Raw genomic sequence first — 17,609 nt, 5'->3', positions numbered from 1 at the left:
AGTGTAATCATCTACTCTGTCCTCCTTCCTCAGTATGCAGATGATGTATTCAGTGGGTGACTCAAATAAGCCCTCTCTTCTGAGGTAGCAAGTAAAGTCTCAGCCTGGTTGCAGTGTCTAAGCACAGGTATATAATAATCCTCCTTGTATTATTGAACCTCCAGGTATCATCTTGCACCCTCATGTTCATGCCCATGTTAATTTTGAGTCCAGTTAATCCCACCACAAAACACATCCCTGACATTTTTAGTCACCACCCTAAAAGTTAGCCCTATGGTCATTTGTTCCCCTTCCTGCTCTGTGACTCCTGTCTCCTAACCCAATCTCATGCTCCTTTTTTTTGGACTTTCCTCTGTATCCTCAAAATCTATGCCACATGTCTTATTAACTTTATTTTAGTAAATAGCATACATTTTCTTGCTAGAGTAATAGGACCATATAATAGACTGATTACACATATACAATATAGTGATTTGACAATGATATACATTACAAAATGCTCACCATGATCTGTCACCGTACAAAGTTATTACAATATTATTGACTACATTCCCTAAGCTTGCTGTACTTTCATCCCCAAATCTTATTTTATAGTTGGAAGTTTGTACCTCTTTATCCCCTTCACCTATTTCTTAGTGAGACCTTTTAACTATCCTATTTTTCTTGTTGGTCTTACTGGTATAAAAGAAATGCATTGAGTTTTATTAATTTATTTCATATTTGGCCTTTTTAGGGGAACTCTTTTATTAGTGTTAAATGATTTTCAACAGACTCTTACATTGTAAAAAGTATACATTTATCTGTACTTTGTCTCCAGTTCCTGACACAAAGCTTCAAAACCCTTGGAATTTCCTGAGCATTAGAAGAGCCATTATTATGACAATGAGGTTACTCCTGGTGGGTTCCTAGATAGCTTCAGAATGGGAACTAGTCACTAGAAAGACCAAGCATGTAACTGGAGGCTTGGAGCTGCAGGCTCTTATAATAAACCCCCAGTAAAAGCTCCGGACACCAAGCCTCAGCGGAGCTTCATCACTGGTGAACGCATTGATGGGCAGAGACGGTGATAAACCCTATCTCCATGGGACACCCCAGACCTTTCATTATTATGTGTATCCTTTATTTAAAAACTGTAATCATAGGCAAAATACCTCCAAGGAGTTCTGATATCTGTTCTTGTGAATTATCAAACCTGAGGGAGTAATGGAAACCCCAAACTTTAGTTGGTTGGTCAGGAGTACAGCTGGTCCCTATGACAAGGCTGGTGTCTGAAGTGAGGGCAGCCTTGTGCAGGACTTTGCCCTTAACCTGTGGGGTCTGATGCAACTGATACTAACTCCAGTTTACTGGTGTCAGAATTTAATTGAATTACAGGACATCCAGTCAGTGTCAGAGCAATATTTTTGCTTCTTCCCCTCCAATACATTTATCTATTATTTTGTTTTCTTTTTGAATCACACTGGCCAGTACTAGGTATTATTAAATTAGGAAAAAGCAGGTGTCTTTTATCTTACAAAGTGAAATGTGAAGTGACATAAGCTAAATTCTTCAGTCCCTGATTTTAAAAACACTTCTAGTAAAATATAGAAAGATATCTTCCTGGCATGATGGATTTTCCTTATTTTTGCCTCAAACTAGCAGCCATTATTATGCTTAAGGGTAAAAACACTCAATATATTCTTCTTACACCTGTCTATCTTACTCCCTTACCTTTGAGTACCTTTTTAGCCCTTTACTATACCTGGGTTACTATTCACTCTTCTGTTTAAATAAATCCTGTTAACCTACCCTGACTCTCCAGGCTGCTTTGGTGCCCTTTGCCATATGCTTATTTGACACCTTGTTTGTCGCTTATGATAGATTCCTCATAGTATTATAATTACACAGTCACATGTCTGTTTCAGCTCCTGCCTCCAGCTTCTATCATAGGATGAGTTTTTCACCTTAGACCCTCAGTACCAGACCCCATGCCTAAAATGTAGTGGGCACTGGGAGTGTGAATGGTATCAGCGAATAAAAACTATCAGGTAGACTTGAAGTACAGGCTTTTTTCCCTGTAAGGTTTACATTTGGATTTGGATCACCCTGTTTCTTCCGTAAAAACCACCTGAATGGGGCTTTTGGTTATGGAAAGTTTAGATGAAGACTTTCTGCTGACATGGTGATATTTAAAGAACCCATACCCCCAAAAGATACTTTTCTTTTTGAGATGAGAATAATGTGGTCACCTAGGGACAATGGAGGATTGCCACTGGAGAGAAAGACTGGGATACTTTTGGGAGAGATAGATTTTTATTTGAAGAAAAAAGAGAATGTGGAAGATATGCCATGGCATCTATTTCTTTCTTGTCCATCAAAATTAATTTGAAACCTATGGGGAAAGGGCTGAAGACCAGCAAGTGAACAAACTGTTTATGAGGAACTGGGCATTCTGAGCATATGTGGTGCTGCTTTGGGATCTAGAAGACCCAGCAGCACTGAGTTGGAGAGAAGGCCATATTCTCTAGGTTTGCTCTGTCCCCTGAGGATGGACAGATAAGGAGCACCTGCAGGTCACACCCATGGCACAGACCTTGGTGTTCACACCATGGGCACCATCAGCAGTGCCAGTGTCAGGCTTCCTCAAGAAGAGTCACAAGCAGTGGCTTTCACTAAGCAGGGCCAGTAGGACCCTCAGACACAACATGATGCCAACAGAATGGTTTGTAGCATATTTAAGAACTCTTTGAGGAATTCCCAGGAGTAAATAAGGATATATTGGGAGCTGCTGTGCGACTGGTAGGCAGTGTGGAGAAGAACCTCAGGGACATTGTTAAAAGACAACAAAAACTAATGTGAAAGTCAACAAATGTTCCTGTCAACACTGAATAAACAAAAGAGAAGAGATGAACATTGCCTACTTCCTTACACCACAGGGAAAAATTAATTCAAGATGGATCATAGGTCTTAGTGTAAAACCTAGAAGTATAAAGCTTCTACTGGGTAACAGAGGAATATCTTCATGACTTTAGAGTAGACAAAGATTTCTTAGGACACAAACATCACTAGTCATTAAAAAAATTTATGTATAAATTGGGCTCATGGAAATTTATAATCATTTGCTTTTCAAAAGATATCTTTAGGAAATAGAAACCATTGACCGAGAGAAAATATTTGCAATGCGTATCTGCACTGGACTTTTATCCAGAATATACAAACACAAACAATTATTATAACTCAGTAATAAGAAAAAAACCACGCCAGTTTTTAAATGGTCAAAAGGTATAAGAAAACATTTCACAAAAAAAGATAAATGAGCAGCCAAAAGGTATAAAGGATCGTCTTGCCTGGGGGTTTCAGCCCTGGGTAAGTCCCCTATGGATTCGGTGAGACCAAGAAATGACAATAGAATATTCTTGGGGTAAAAGGGTTTATACCTGGCTTTATTTTCCTGGCAGTAGGTTAAGCACTAGAACCACATCTGCATCCAGCAGTCTGCAGGTCCATAATCCACCTCCAGCCCTGCCTTCACCCAGAGCACAGGGCAGAGCTCTTTATACGGTGACTCAGTCAATAATAGCTTATTGCCAACTGTGGAAGCAGTGGCCTAAGAGCAGGCCAATCACATCATCAAGCAGTTTAGGGTCAGGGGAGGATCCTGGCCGTAGGAACTTCCATTTTCTCCACAGGGTATACAAGAGGTATATTTTTAAAAGATACATTAAAAAGATATACAAAAGGTATATTTGTGACTTGTATATCTTGCGTATATATGGGCAAAAGGTTTAAAAGAACAATTAATAAAAGAAGATACGTGAATAGCCAAAAAATATGTGAAACATGCACAGGGAAATGCAAATTAAAGCCACAGTGAGATGCCACTACACTCCCAGTAGAATGACAGAAAGTACAAAAGACTGACAATATTAAATGTTGCTTTTGGTGAAGTAAAACCTTCACCCAAATGTTGCTGTTGGTAAAGACAACGAACAATCAAAATTCCCATGCATCTTATGAGAGTATAAAACAGTACAGCCATTTGGGAAAATTATTTGGCAGTTTTCTCAAAAAAATGAAACACACACTTGCCATATGACCCAGCAATTCTGCTCCTGGGGAGAAATGAAACTCAAGAGAAATGAAAACATGTCTACAAAATGACTTGTATGTAAATGGTTATAGCAGCTTTATTCATAATAGCCCCTAAATGGAAACACTCCAAATGCTCATTAACAGATGAATGGAATAACAAATTTTGGAGTTCTACTCAGTAAAAATTACATTCAATAAAAATAAACTACCAATGCACACAAGATAGATAAATCTTAGAAACACTATGCTGAATAAAAGAAGACAGACACAAGAAAAGTATATATTGTATGATTCTAGTTATGTGAATTCTAGACCAGGCAAAACTAATCTGTAATGATGGAAATCATATCAATGGCTATCTGGGGTGGGGTGGGGTGGGGATTATTGATAGTGACAGGATATGAGGGATGTGGGGGGGCTAGTGATAGAAATGTACATGTTGATTGAGGAGATGGGTATATAGGTGCATACATTTATCAAAACTCATCAAACTGTACCCTTAAAATGGGTGCAGTTTACATAAATTTTATATCAAAGGTTGATTTTAAAAAACACAATGAGATATCCCATTTCATGCCCATGAAAATGACTGAAATTAAAATGTCCAACAATACCAAATGTTGGTGAGGGTGGTAGAACAACTGGAATTCTCATACATTGCTGGTTCATTGCTGCTGGAACCATAACATGCTACAATGAAAAACTTGCTGGTTTCTTATGGAATTAAACATGTACTACCCTATGACTTGGCAATTGTACTCCTAGGTATTTAGGCAAAAGAAATGAAAACATATTTACAAAAAAGACTTGTAGAAGAATGCCTGTAGAAGCTTCATTTATAATAGCAAAAAATAAACAAAAGAACCCAAAAAGCCACACCCAAAACCCAAAAAGCTGGAAACAAAGTCAATCTGTAGGCAAAGGGATAAACAACCATGGTCTATTCATTCACTGAAATACTAGATTGTAGTAGAATGAACTACTATTATGATTCTCATAAATATTATGTTGAGTAGAAGAGGTCAGACCCAAAAGACCACAAGCTCCAATTCCATGATAGAAAGTTCAAGAATAGCAAGGCTTAGGCAATGAAGGTGTTAGAAATAAAAAGGGTGGTTGTCTCTGAGAATGGGGGATTTGGCTGAAAGGGGGCACAATTGGATGGTGGTTAATTGGGTGCACACATTTCTCAAAACCCAGAGAACTGTATAATACTTAAGACCTGTGCTCTCCACTGTAAGCAAATTTTATCTAAGTTACAAAAAATTAATGTGAAATGTTTCCATTTCTGAAAATGGCAGCTGGCCAATTCAGATCAGCACCCCTGGTGAAAACAACTAGAAATGCTGAATTAAATATTTAAAAAATCCTCTTAAAAGTATCAAAGACTTGATAAAATAGTAAGGAACTGCCAGGCAGAAATTCAAGGAAATTCTAATCCAAAGAGGCAAGAGAGAGCTGAGCACTTTGTTCCTTTTGACCCAAGGGATTGTGCCAATTCTGCCAAACTTGGGCTTGGATGTGGGTGGCTTCATGGGGCAAGGGTGACCACAGTAGTGTACCCATGCTGAGGCATCTAATAGACCTTCCTCCACTAAGCTGGCACCCAAAAGAGTAGCACCCTGACCAAGGTAAACCAGAAGTAAATTCATCTACCGCGGCGACTCCTGGGAGACTGTGGGGAGGGTTCCTTGGCCCTGAGCAACAGCAGGGAGGCAAAAATGCCCCAGTGCCTGTCTCTGGGCGGCGTGCCTGGGGGCTCAGCCCTGCTGGGCTGGCTATGACTGCTGGTTTTGCAGTCGCCTGGGTGGACCTTCAAGCCACAAATTTGTTAGGTCCTGGGCTTCTGAGAAATGCTCCGAGGGTTTGGCGGAAGGAGAAGGAGATCCTTCCTAGAGGAAGAAACACATTCTGGGTAACAACAAAGAAGTTCAAAATGGAAAAATAATATTTTGAGTTAAATGATACAGGAATATGACATATAAAAACTTGTAAGGTGTGAGTGAGACAATATTTAGAGAGAAATTTATAGCCTTAAATGCATGTATTTTAATAGAAGGAAGGCTGAAAACCCAATGACTTTTTGAAAAAGGGAAATTGTGGACTAGTCTTAATAACCATTAGATGTAAAAATTCTAAAAAAATTTTTTTTACAAACCTCATCCAGAAATATGTGATTAGGATAATACATAATAACAAGTTGAGTTATTCCAGAGACACAAGGTTGATTTTACACTAGAAGGTCAATCATGTAATTCACATTATTGGATTAAAGTAGAAAAGCATGCAATCAATTCAAAAGATGCAAAAAAAAACCATTTAATAAAATATAACATTCATTCGTGAATTAAGAACTCTTAGGAAACTAGGAATAAAAGGGAATACTCTTAATATGATTATGGGAATCCACACAAATCTTAGGGCAAACGTTGATCTTAAGGGTGAAATGGATGCCTTTTTTCTATTTCTATACTGCGTCTGTGGTTATTGACTTCTTGGGTTTCTTTCCTTCCAATACTAAATGGCCTTATTTCTTTTTCTTAACTTATAAGGTGTTCTAGGGAGAAAGCATTTGCAATACACATCACTATCAAGCCTGTATTTATAAGATTAAAATTATCAAAAAGTAATTAAATTTAATCAATACTAATGAAATATATTAAAAACTCCTACATAGAAATAAGAATAATGATAGAAAATTTAATAAAAAATGAGCAAAGAACTTCATCCTGTACTTAAAAAAAGACAACCAAAGGACATATATATAAAAACTCAATCCTTTAGGAATCAAAGGAATGTAATTTAAATTTAAAGAATGATAGATTATTACACATCTACTAGATTAGTAAAAAAGTATTGTTAAAGATTTGGAGCAACAACATTTTTACAGTGCTGGTGAGGGTCTATATTGGTACTGAAATGTACATCATGAATATACAATAATGTTCACACAAATCCCAAGTTGGAAGTAGCCAAAATGTCCATCAATAATAGGATATATGCATCAATTTTGTAATATTTATATGATGCATATTGCATAATAATGGAAACTAACAAAGATCCACAATAATGTGATGAACTAGACAAAGTCAATTTTAACTGAACAAAAGACAAAATATTACAAATAGTTTAAATACACAGACATAGAAATCCCAAACCAGCAAAATAAAGCTATATATTTAGAGTCTTTCCAGTAAAACTGGAAAGAAAATACAGAAAATTATTAGAAAAAAAGTCAGCTTAGTGGTTAGTTCAAGGGGGAACACAGAAGAATGGAATTTTGGGGTGCTGGCAATATTCTAGTTCTAGTGGTGGCTTTATGGATATTTATAATTCTTTCATAAACCGTACTTTCAGTTTTGTGTATTTTCTATATGTATATACTCCAATGAAAGAAAAAACATATTTTAAATTAATGTGACCTCATTTTGCAGCCATAGGTTGGTAAGGCTCTGACTTAGAATAACAGTAAGTGATCTTGCACTATGGCTTGAGAAAACTGAAATGCTTGGGAATATTTTTTCTCAGAATTTAGGCTCTGTATTTTTCATCTGATAATATCTTATTTTTTATGAGATTTGGTAACATCAACATCAACAATATTACCAATGATAATCTTAAAGGCTGTGATTTATTAAGTCCTAATGCATCAGCCATTTTTAATCTCACTTATTTTATCTCAATGACCCCATAAGGAAGATGTCATAATCTTCATTTAATAGGTGAAAAAACTGAGCAACTGTTCTGAGTTTACACAGCTAGTAAATCTCAAAAGCAAGCCTAAGCTATTTGTTTTCAAGGCCCATGTTTTCCACACTAGGCTAGTCTTTTTATTATGGGGCTTATAAATTTATTTTAATGGTAATTTTTCAAATTAAAAAGGAAATGAATGTTTATCTTATAAAAATTGGTAACTCTGGAAAAGCACGAAACATAATTCCCATTCCTACTCTAGAGATAACCATTGTTAATATTTGACATAGCAACCTCATCTGTTTTTCTAATTATATATATCTATGTGTATTATCATCTGAGTATCTATTGATAGAATAATTTTTTGTAGTCAAAATTGGGATCTTAACTGCATATACTATTCTATCAGCTCTTTCACTCCACTACCACCATTTTTTTCTTATACTGTTAAATATTCTACACATGACTTAATGGAAGCATAATATGCTTTCTTATATGGTATCTATTCAATCAGCTTATTTTAGATACAATAAATAATGTCATCATGGATAACTTCAAAGATAATATTTTGTGTACAACTCTATTTCTTTGGGGCAAAATTGTTTGAAACTCAGTTGTGGGGTTAAAGGGCATGGCCAGATTGCCTTCCATAAAGATTAGAGCAACTTTACATTCCAATCAGAAGCAGATGAGAGTGTCCATCACTCGATGCCCTCCCAGGCTTCATTTACACTGAAAATGTTTCCCATACAAGAGCTGGGACTTATAATACCATTTTACCATTTTACCATTTTATGCCAAAACATTTCAGTACTTTTGAAAGGATAAAACCTAAGAACTTATCATGAACCCTTATATAATAGTCAAATTTATTTTTTTACCTGGAAATACAACTTTTATAGCAATTATAGAAATTCCTATTTCTTTAATAGGAAATAGCATATCCCTGAGAGTATGTGAAACTTTCACCCATCTCCCCATCAGCCACTGGCACCTTCTCTACTTCAGTATTTTTCCCTATGGAAAATTTCTGTCCTGAACCTTACCCGCTTGGGAAAAGCAGGCCAACATTTGTTCAGAAGAGCATGACTTGGGCTTTGCACTTCTGTAATTTCATGCCTTGTGCCTTGTTACTATCATAAGCTTCTTCTAGCTCCTGAAATTCACTTCCAATTTCAAAGGTAGAAAAACATTCCCAAGAACATAAACATAAAAATACCCTTTCTCCAATTCTAAAATCTAAAAAAGTGATGGTTCATGCTATAGAGTGAAATTTTGAAAAATTGGGCATGAACACTCAAGGATTTCCTCTATTGTTTAGAGTAGATAGAAAAGTTGCATGAATTTTACCTTGTAGCAAGCATTTTATTTTGTTCCTTCATTTTCAGGCATAAAGAATTTCTGGGAAGGATACACATATATGGAGTAGGGGAAGGGACAGAAGGAATCCTATGGTGTTGGGTTGGAATTAGAAATATGAGAACTCATGATTTTAAAAAAGTTGTGTTTCCCAGCTCTGCCCACTGAAAGGACTAGAAGCAATGACATCCCAGTAGCAAATAATACTCCCTATGCTCTGGTCTTAACTTCTAAACTATTCTTCCTGAAAGGAACCAGGGCTCCTGTGAGAAATGGCAAGTTCTAGAAATTGGGCAGGAAAAGCCACCAATTGTGACATTCTGAGGGATATAAAATATCACTTATGTGGTTTTTTTCATGCCCAAGGTTTACCTGTTTCCAAACAAAGAGAAATAATCAGGCAATTCAAGTTGAGAGACATTTTATGAAGAAATTGGTCTTGAGTCTCCAAAAATATCAATGTCATGAAAGGTTAAAGAAGACTAGGTGATTGTTCCCCGACTAAATAAAAAGGGCCTAAAAAGACATGGTGTTATGTTATTTTTGATTGGATCCTGTTCATGTGAAACTGTCTATGTCTCAGGAGACGTGCTAATGTACCTAAGTATAAAATTTCATGAGCTCTATAACTTTCAGAAAAGAGAGAGAGAGACAGCAAATATGGAAAATGTTAACATTTAATGAATCTACATAAAGGGTATATGGATATTCATTGTATGTTTCATGCAAATTCTGGGGAGATATTACGTTTTAAAAAAATCAGAAAAAAGAAAAAATATTTACAAAAATTATATGAAAGTCATGAGCTTTGGAAATTTATGAATTTATGAGTAATATCTGCAAATGTACTTTGTTTCTATTAAATATCATATGTGTTGTTTTCTAAACAAGGCATTAACTCAGTGACATGTATTTACATTTTACAAGAAAGTAAATAAGGATATTATTAAATGAACAAATTGCGCAACCATCATAGAAGTAATGAACTAAAAGACTTAGTATTTCTGAAGGACATTGGTTTTAAATGGCCCCATCTGTATTTTTAATCTAGTTTTTTAAACCTTCTTATTTTACTTTCACTTTTTATTACACAAAATTTAGCTACTTACTCACCATCACTTGGAAATTACAAGGGTCTAATATCAAACTGGGTTGTAAACAAGTCTGGACATTCCGCCGTATCACTATCCTTCTTGCTGAAGTATCCTATCTCTGAGCAGGAAATCGGGCACAGAAATTAGTTTTAAATTACCACTCATTTTTCTATTAATTCCAAAGTCATATACTATGTGGCATTCATGGCAGGAAAAAAGAGAGTGAGAGTCCTAACTCTTTCCCTCTCACCACTTCCTCTCCCTTTTCTTTGGCCTCTGGTGACCCTTCAAGTGTGGGGCATAATTTATGTCTCCTTGGTTCCCAGTCTTGGTTACCTGGAACAGTTGGCCACAAACTGTTCAGGAATTTTTTTTTCCTTCTTTTAACAGGTTCACTTTTTATTAATTGCATTACTAGGGTTTTTTTTCTTACTTTATTGAAATATAATTTGCATATCATAAAACTCACCTAATCTTAAGTGTACAATTCAGCAATGGCTTAGGAAACATAAGTTGCAGTCTCATCCCCACAGGACAATTTCTTAAACATTTCCATTACCCTCATGTGATTTGTTTCACTTAGTCCCTATTCCTAATCTCAGCTCCAGGCAACCAGTAATCTACATTCCATGATTTATAGATCTACCTTTTCCCGATATTTCATTCAAGTGGAACTATGCAGTACGTGGTCTTTGTTTCTGACTTTTTCACTTAACACTTTTGTCAACTGGGCACAATGTTTTTGTTTACCCAAGTTATAAGGGAGATCAGTACTTCATTCCTTTTTATTATTGAGTAGTATTAATGTGCCTGGAACTATCTCTATGTGGTGAGTCACACATTTATATCTCCCACTGGACCTCTTCCCTAAAGTCCAAATTTCTGTCTCACAGCCTATTCAACTTGAATGTTGCACGGACCTGTCAAGCACTGAGTTCCTGACTTTCCCCCCAAAACCTGTTCCTCTCAGGCCTCTCCATCTCAACTAATGACAACGCCCTCCTTCAAGGGCTCAGGAAAAGGTTTGGGAAGTCTTACTTGTCTACCATCTTTCTTTCACCCCCACATATAATCCATCACCAATCCCAGTGGCTTTAAATAGAATATAAAGTCCTGGATGGGATTCTGACATAGGAAAGGGCATTAGGGAAAAACTCGTAAAATTTGAATAAAGTGTGGAGTTTAGTTACTAACAATGTATCAGCATTGGTTTTTTAATTGTGACAAGTGGACCATATCAATGTAATGTTTTAAAAATAAGTGAAGTTGGGTTCAGAGCAGGAGGAAACTCTCTGTGCCATCTTTTCACTTTTTACCGTCCCTGTAGATTTAAAACTACTCTAATATAAAAAATTAATTGAGGGAAAAACAAAGCAAAGGAGCAGATTCTGCTGGTTCTGGCTCATTGGAGCCTATGGCTGGTTTGCTGGAGCTGAAGGAATGGAAATTCTGATTCTGTCATCTGGACAGTCTGGGTGGACAGTCCAGTCACAATAGCAGGGGGCCGTACATGGTATTTCCTTTGTGGGGAGGATTTGCTATTTTTTCAGTGTTTCATTATTCTAAGAAAAATTGGTAACCTCAAATCGGTTCAGTCTTTTCATAACAAACTTATTAAATAATTTACTTTAACAAATACATAATTTTTTTACTTACTCTGCCTGAAGAACAGTTCTCTAATCCTAGAAAAATAGTCAAAGTTCTGCTTTTTAAACACTTTGCTATAATTCTTTATGTGCTACTCAAAATAGAAACATGTATTTTTACTTGATACAGAATACACTGATTTGAATTAAGAATAAAACACACACACACACACACACACACACACACACCCTGTTTTTGAAAGGTAAGAAAGCCCTAGACTGCTAGAATCAGGCAGGTGGGTCGTTTGCTAGATTCTCTTTTCTTTGCCTGTCACAGAAAACCAGTGGGGATGTCATGGTGTTGTTTGTAAGAAGAGTTTATGAAAATTCATTCCCGTTCTTTGCAGCCCTGTGGACATGTGTATGTTTGGCCTTTCCCTACAGCTATAAACAGCTGAAGATACTGCAAATAATTTTAAGGCCTGAGAAAATTAAAACTTGCTAAGTGCTTTTAGAAGACTTCTTATATTCTAGCTGGGTATGTTCAAAGTCTGAGAAGAATAAGCAAAGGTGTCTGTGGGTTCCAACTCAGAGTTCTCCCCACTGGGAATGAGCAGTTAAATAATCACAAGTCTAAAAGGGCAGGAACGCTGGGCATTTGATTGCCAAAGACAAATGTAGCTTGTGAATTCTGAGAGGATTGCCACACTGAAAAGAAGAAAAAGTGAAGGTGATATTTCATCCACTGTTCCCAGTTCATCCTTTCCTTACCTGACCTTTGAAATGGAGCCATTGGCCCTGAAAAGCCTGATGTCTAAAATTAATATCTTCCCCATAAGACTAAGAAGGAAACAGCTGAGCAACATGAGATCAAGGACCATGTTAATTTAAATAGGGGCTCAAAGTGGCATTAGAGAGAGAGGATACTTCCTTTCATAGAGGACACTTGTCTTTTCAGAAGACTTACACTGACTGAGAGCAAAGAGTTTTATCAGAGAACTGTGCTGTCATTCTGAACTCTGCAAAACTTCCCTTTCTCTGCCGGAACTTATACTCTACACTTGGAGTGGTCCAAACCCTAGGATGTCCTCCTATAAATGGTAATTAAATCTGTTTAAAAAAAATGTTAGAACCTCTCAAACCTCTTTCTCCTTCTTTATGTGTTGCCTTAAATAACCAGTTGTACCCAACTCCAAGTAGAGCTTAACATTTAATATTTCTTTGCAAAATTATTATATCTTTGACCTATGCTTTTGTTTTAATCTGTTAATTTTTATGTGGCTTCCTGATCCAACTTAAGTACCATCTATAATTACACAGTATATTTTAGTCATAGCTTGCCTTAGAAATAGCTATGCATCTATCTTATGATTTTTTTCTCATTTGAAAGAATGCTAATAATGATCATAATGGATCTTATAGAGCTCTGGCTGATACCTTGTACATTTTAATGTGTCTGAATATAAGATCTTTATGGTGCTAAGTATAATTTTATGAAGTATTGAATTTTAACTAATTTGGGACTCATGGTATCATTTTACTATAGGAGTTGAGCAAATGAAAGATGGAGTTTTATGGAGATAATTGACAAAAAGGTGTAAGAAGCAATCTTCAGAAAATCTCCATCAGGGAGTGTTAGGAGTTGGCTTTGTGAACCTGACACAAATTCAAATCTGTCTCCCCCAACCCCAGATAATCAAGTGATGTATAGATACATATCTATGTGTAGATCTCTAGCATCAGAACAGTATTATGCATATTAGTCAGTCTTAAGAAGTATTTCAAAGAAAGCATGAGGATTTGAACTTGGTACCCCGCTGTTACTGAAGATGCAAAGAAAGGTTTCTAAATATCTCATTGACAGGAGTGAGCTGTAAGGAAACAAATTTCTTTAAAAAAATTAACAGCAAACATTTGAAGGAGCTGGCAGAGAAGAGCTCTGGAAATGGTTCATTTGGTGGCGTCTGCTCCCCAAAGGGGGGCAAAATTCCCAGGGGAAGCATGAGAGACCCCATTACACAGGGAGCCCTTTCATTGGAGGAGCAAAACCTACAATCCCAGTTAAATCCAAAGAAACTTTATATTCTATATTTAAACTGGCTACTTGATATCAACCTTATTTTATGCAATGAGGGAAATATCTATCTAATTGCCCAGTGAAACTGAAGCTTGTTTCGTACTGTTTGCTTTTGTAGGAAAAACTGGGGGAAAAACACCATTTTTCCTTTCCAAGTTCCAGCATTTGAATTTCAATATTAATATTAACATCTCTCTTCCTAATTTTGTACCCTCTATCCAGTTTAAATAGGAGAGACTTCAACATTCCCCCTGGTCACTCTCCAAAAAAGTCAAATGAGTGAGTAGGTGATGAGAACTTTGTCTCCTTTCCTTACAGTCAAGAGAAAGGCACACTCAAAAGTCACGACTGCATCTTGATTTACAAATCCGAGGCAGAGGAGGATGAAAAACACACTCCGGACCGTGACTTACTCATACTCACCACCAAGATGCTAAAAGTGAAGAGGCTGGAAGAAATCAGCACGTGTTACAATAGTAACCGGCTGGAGAAAATGGCCTTTTTACAGTGCATGGAAAAGGTTGAGAAAGTGGAATGTTTTCTGGAAGAAAGTTCTAGTGAACAGGATTCAAGATCTGGAGAGAATGAGGTAATTATGTGCTAATTTAGTGTCCTAAAATGTATCAGTTCTACTTTATCTTTTTCTTACATGATCAATAAATGTAGCCATTTATTAGACTCTCTTTAAATTCTATTTTGTCACTGGTGTGCAGAATTTACGAACGTTGATGAATAAGCAAACTTCCATTTTGTTTCACTGAAGACCATGTGTTGTAATTATATAACTGGGTTTGGTAAGTAATTAGAAGGCTTTTGAATATGCATCTCTACTGGCAGGCTACTCCATACTGTGGCTAGTGGTTTAAAAGTCATGAAAACAAACTTACAGACACACACATATCTTAAAAAGAATCACTTAAAAGGATGGATTTGGGGATGAAATTCAGAGAAGCACTGTGGAGGACACAAATGCTCTGCAGAAGGAGCGCCCCATTTCCTCAAGACCTTGAGACCCTCATAGCAGAGCTGTTGACAGGACAGGTAAGCCTTGCCTGATGGCCCTCCTGTGCCCTCATTTGTTCAAAAGAAGGCCCTGAGCCCGATTCTGGCTGCTTGATTTTTGGCAAGTTACTCAGCCAAGGGGCTACTTCCTCTGAACAGGGGGATGATGGCTGGGACAACACTCCTGAAGCACCTAGCAGGGTCTGTCGCCATGGAAAGCATTCAGTGAGTGCGAGCCAGCAACAGCCTCCCTGGCCCCTGGCCACGGGGCAGTGCAGCTCCCTGCCCAGCATGGCCTCCCAGCATTTTGCCCAGGCCTGTGTTCTAACATGTGTGGTTGTTTTGAATGTGCTTGTCTCCTTCGTCAGAGAACGCCCCCCTCGGGTCCCTCAACCTTGATTTCTTAGTTGCTTTCCTGGTAACTGACAGGTAGTAGACATCATACATTTTTGCAGGACAGACGAATCTATTTAAGTGAACTCTGCATTCTGGTTGAAGGCTAGCGATCACTGTTTTTAATAATCAGAGCAAGTTTGGGAAATTTCCCTCTTTGTCCAGCTACTGTTCTGAGAAACGCGGTTCATAAAGGAAGTGCACTTCGGATGAAGCCAAAGAGGTAGAGATGTTGGGTATGTGGGCAGAGGAGTCCTTCTGTTGTGAGTGAACAGGAAAGAAGATCTGCCGGAGAGAAGAAATGAATTGCATGGAAACTTAGGTGTTTTGAGACCTCCACTTTTCCTCTGAGTTTGTATCTTTTTCTAGATACACAAAGAAGAAATTTTCACAAGGCAAAATTTAAGTCAGATATGAAAGACTTCTTCTTTAGGGGTGTTTAGGATACAAACAACAGAAGGATTTCTTTTATCTGGTTACTAATTTCTGTAGGACAGGGAAGATGAGAAGTCTTCTTGGATAACTTTGAAATGACCCACTACCTGTAATAGTTGATATGATTTTGATTATTTTTCCAGTATTTGTTTTCTCTGTGATATAATTTTTATAAGTAGCAACATCTTTAAAGAGTGAGATGGTGCTAAGCAGAAACATAAACATTTTTAGGAAGAATCGTTTTTGTGATAAACTGCTCCAAAATGTTAGAAATCAAATGATTTGTTAGCTAAATAATTTAGGCCATTTTTGAGGGAAAGACTGAGAATGTTGCTCCGCAGAAACCCTAAAGGAACCGTCTTTGCAATTAGTCTGATATGCCCCATGTAACCTGCGCCTCCCAGCCTTGGTCTTGGAGTAGATGCTGTGCAGAAGGTGGCAGAAATGACTAGTAGCCCAACGGGTGCCATTCAGTTTCTTTGTAAATGGCAAAGCGCCCAGGGAAGTCAGCAATAAATTTCCCTGTCTGTCCCTCTTGCCCTGGGCGCGTGACGAGGAGGCACAGAGCTCTGCTCCAGTCGGGGGCTGCCAAGGCCACTGTGCTGGGGGTCCTGGCTTGTCTGGCGTGGGTGCCAGAGTAGCCAGCAGGCCTTGGCAGTAGGTGGTGGAGAGAGCTGGCAGCTCAGATGTCTTCAGGTATGTACACAGAGCTGAGAGACATGTCTCTGTCTTCTGCTGGGGCCACAGTAAATCTTTATGATACCAGTCTTTTCTCTCCAGGAAATATAAAAAAAAATACTGGCCATACTTTTCTCTACTTACTCACCTTTCTCTTTTACCCCTTCTCTCTTGGAAAAGATTAACATGGCTAATCATAGAAACCCGCACTGAGGAACACTGGGAAGAATTCACTCTGAATTTCAGACACTAACAATGTGGAAGCCTTGTTTTGAAGGCCCGAAGGGCAGTTTCTTCTAGAAGAGTCTTTACTCACCCAACAGGGAAACATTATCTAACAATTTAACAAGTTATGTTTGTTCTCATAATTTGAAAAGTTCAGATTATTTTTTTCTTTTCCTGTTCTTAGCCATGTTTTTCTGTTTCACTTAATTTTTAACTATTTTCTTTTCTTCTACTTTATCTTTTGGTGAATTTATTAAATACCACATATCCTCTTTTTACTATATTTTGTTCCTTTTATTTTTCTACTTCCCCTTTTTCTGTTTTCTAATGACTTTTTTCATTCTATTATATTCTAAAGGGTGTTCAATATCACTTAAATAGTGTAGAAAAAAGCTTTCAGTGGATATGCCATAATAAACCAGATTGAAGCCTACATAATATGGTGTTGAAATCAAGTAAAACTTTAAAAAATTAACCTGGCACATATGAGTGATGAGCTTAATAGCTGCTGTGTAAATATCGTTAACTCAGAATTATAATCAGTATCACTCTTACACAATCAAACCCAGGCTTTCTTCTTTTGTTAGTTCTCTATTACCTATATAAATAGCCCCCTGCTGAATTTCTTTCATATTTCATTAACAATTCGCTTAATGAAAGACTACAGAGCCAGGTAATGCTCTCAGATCCCTGGAGTTCTGGTCCCCCATTTGACTCTGTATTCCTGTGCCCGTTCACTGTACATCTCTCTGCTCTGCGGGCCCAGGGCTGTCTCTGCCAGCCTCCCTGCTCTTTGGTTTCCCCCCACCTTCCTGCACACCCCTGGTTACCTAGCGTCTACCCAAAAGGCATGGTCCCAACCAGGGGAGAAAAGGAAAGCTGTGGGCTAGGAAATAAGGATGGTCCTAGTGGAGTGGGCCCTCACAGCGCCTGCAATGTTTAAATGCCTGGTACAAATGCTCCAAAGACCAAACAAAGCAAAATATTTATTAGCAG

The 17,609-nt window shown here is 37.5% G+C and overlaps 1 protein-coding gene across 5 annotated transcripts in view; it reads left to right on the top strand.

Moving 5' to 3' along the window:
* MYLK4 (myosin light chain kinase family member 4) overlaps nucleotides 1–17,609 on the top strand; it is a 111,949-nt gene that overhangs the window by 11,059 nt on the left and 83,281 nt on the right. For 2 of the 5 annotated variants that reach the window (XM_073224787.1, XM_037010974.2), the window contains exons 1-2: nucleotides 12,705–12,903; nucleotides 14,199–14,469. In XM_073224787.1, coding sequence (XP_073080888.1) covers nucleotides 12,887–12,903; nucleotides 14,199–14,469 — 288 coding nt within the window. In that variant the 5' untranslated portion in view covers nucleotides 12,705–12,886. Of the gene's footprint in view, nucleotides 1–12,703; nucleotides 12,904–14,198; nucleotides 14,470–17,609 lie in introns of those variants that run through there. The other 3 variants (XM_037010976.2, XM_037010975.2, XM_037010977.2) reach the window with 3 other exon arrangements.

This window comes from Manis javanica, chromosome 16, assembly GCF_040802235.1.
Source record: "Manis javanica isolate MJ-LG chromosome 16, MJ_LKY, whole genome shotgun sequence".
Classification (NCBI taxonomy): Eukaryota; Metazoa; Chordata; class Mammalia; order Pholidota; family Manidae; genus Manis; species Manis javanica.
This window is presented reverse-complemented; position numbering and strand designations above follow the sequence as displayed.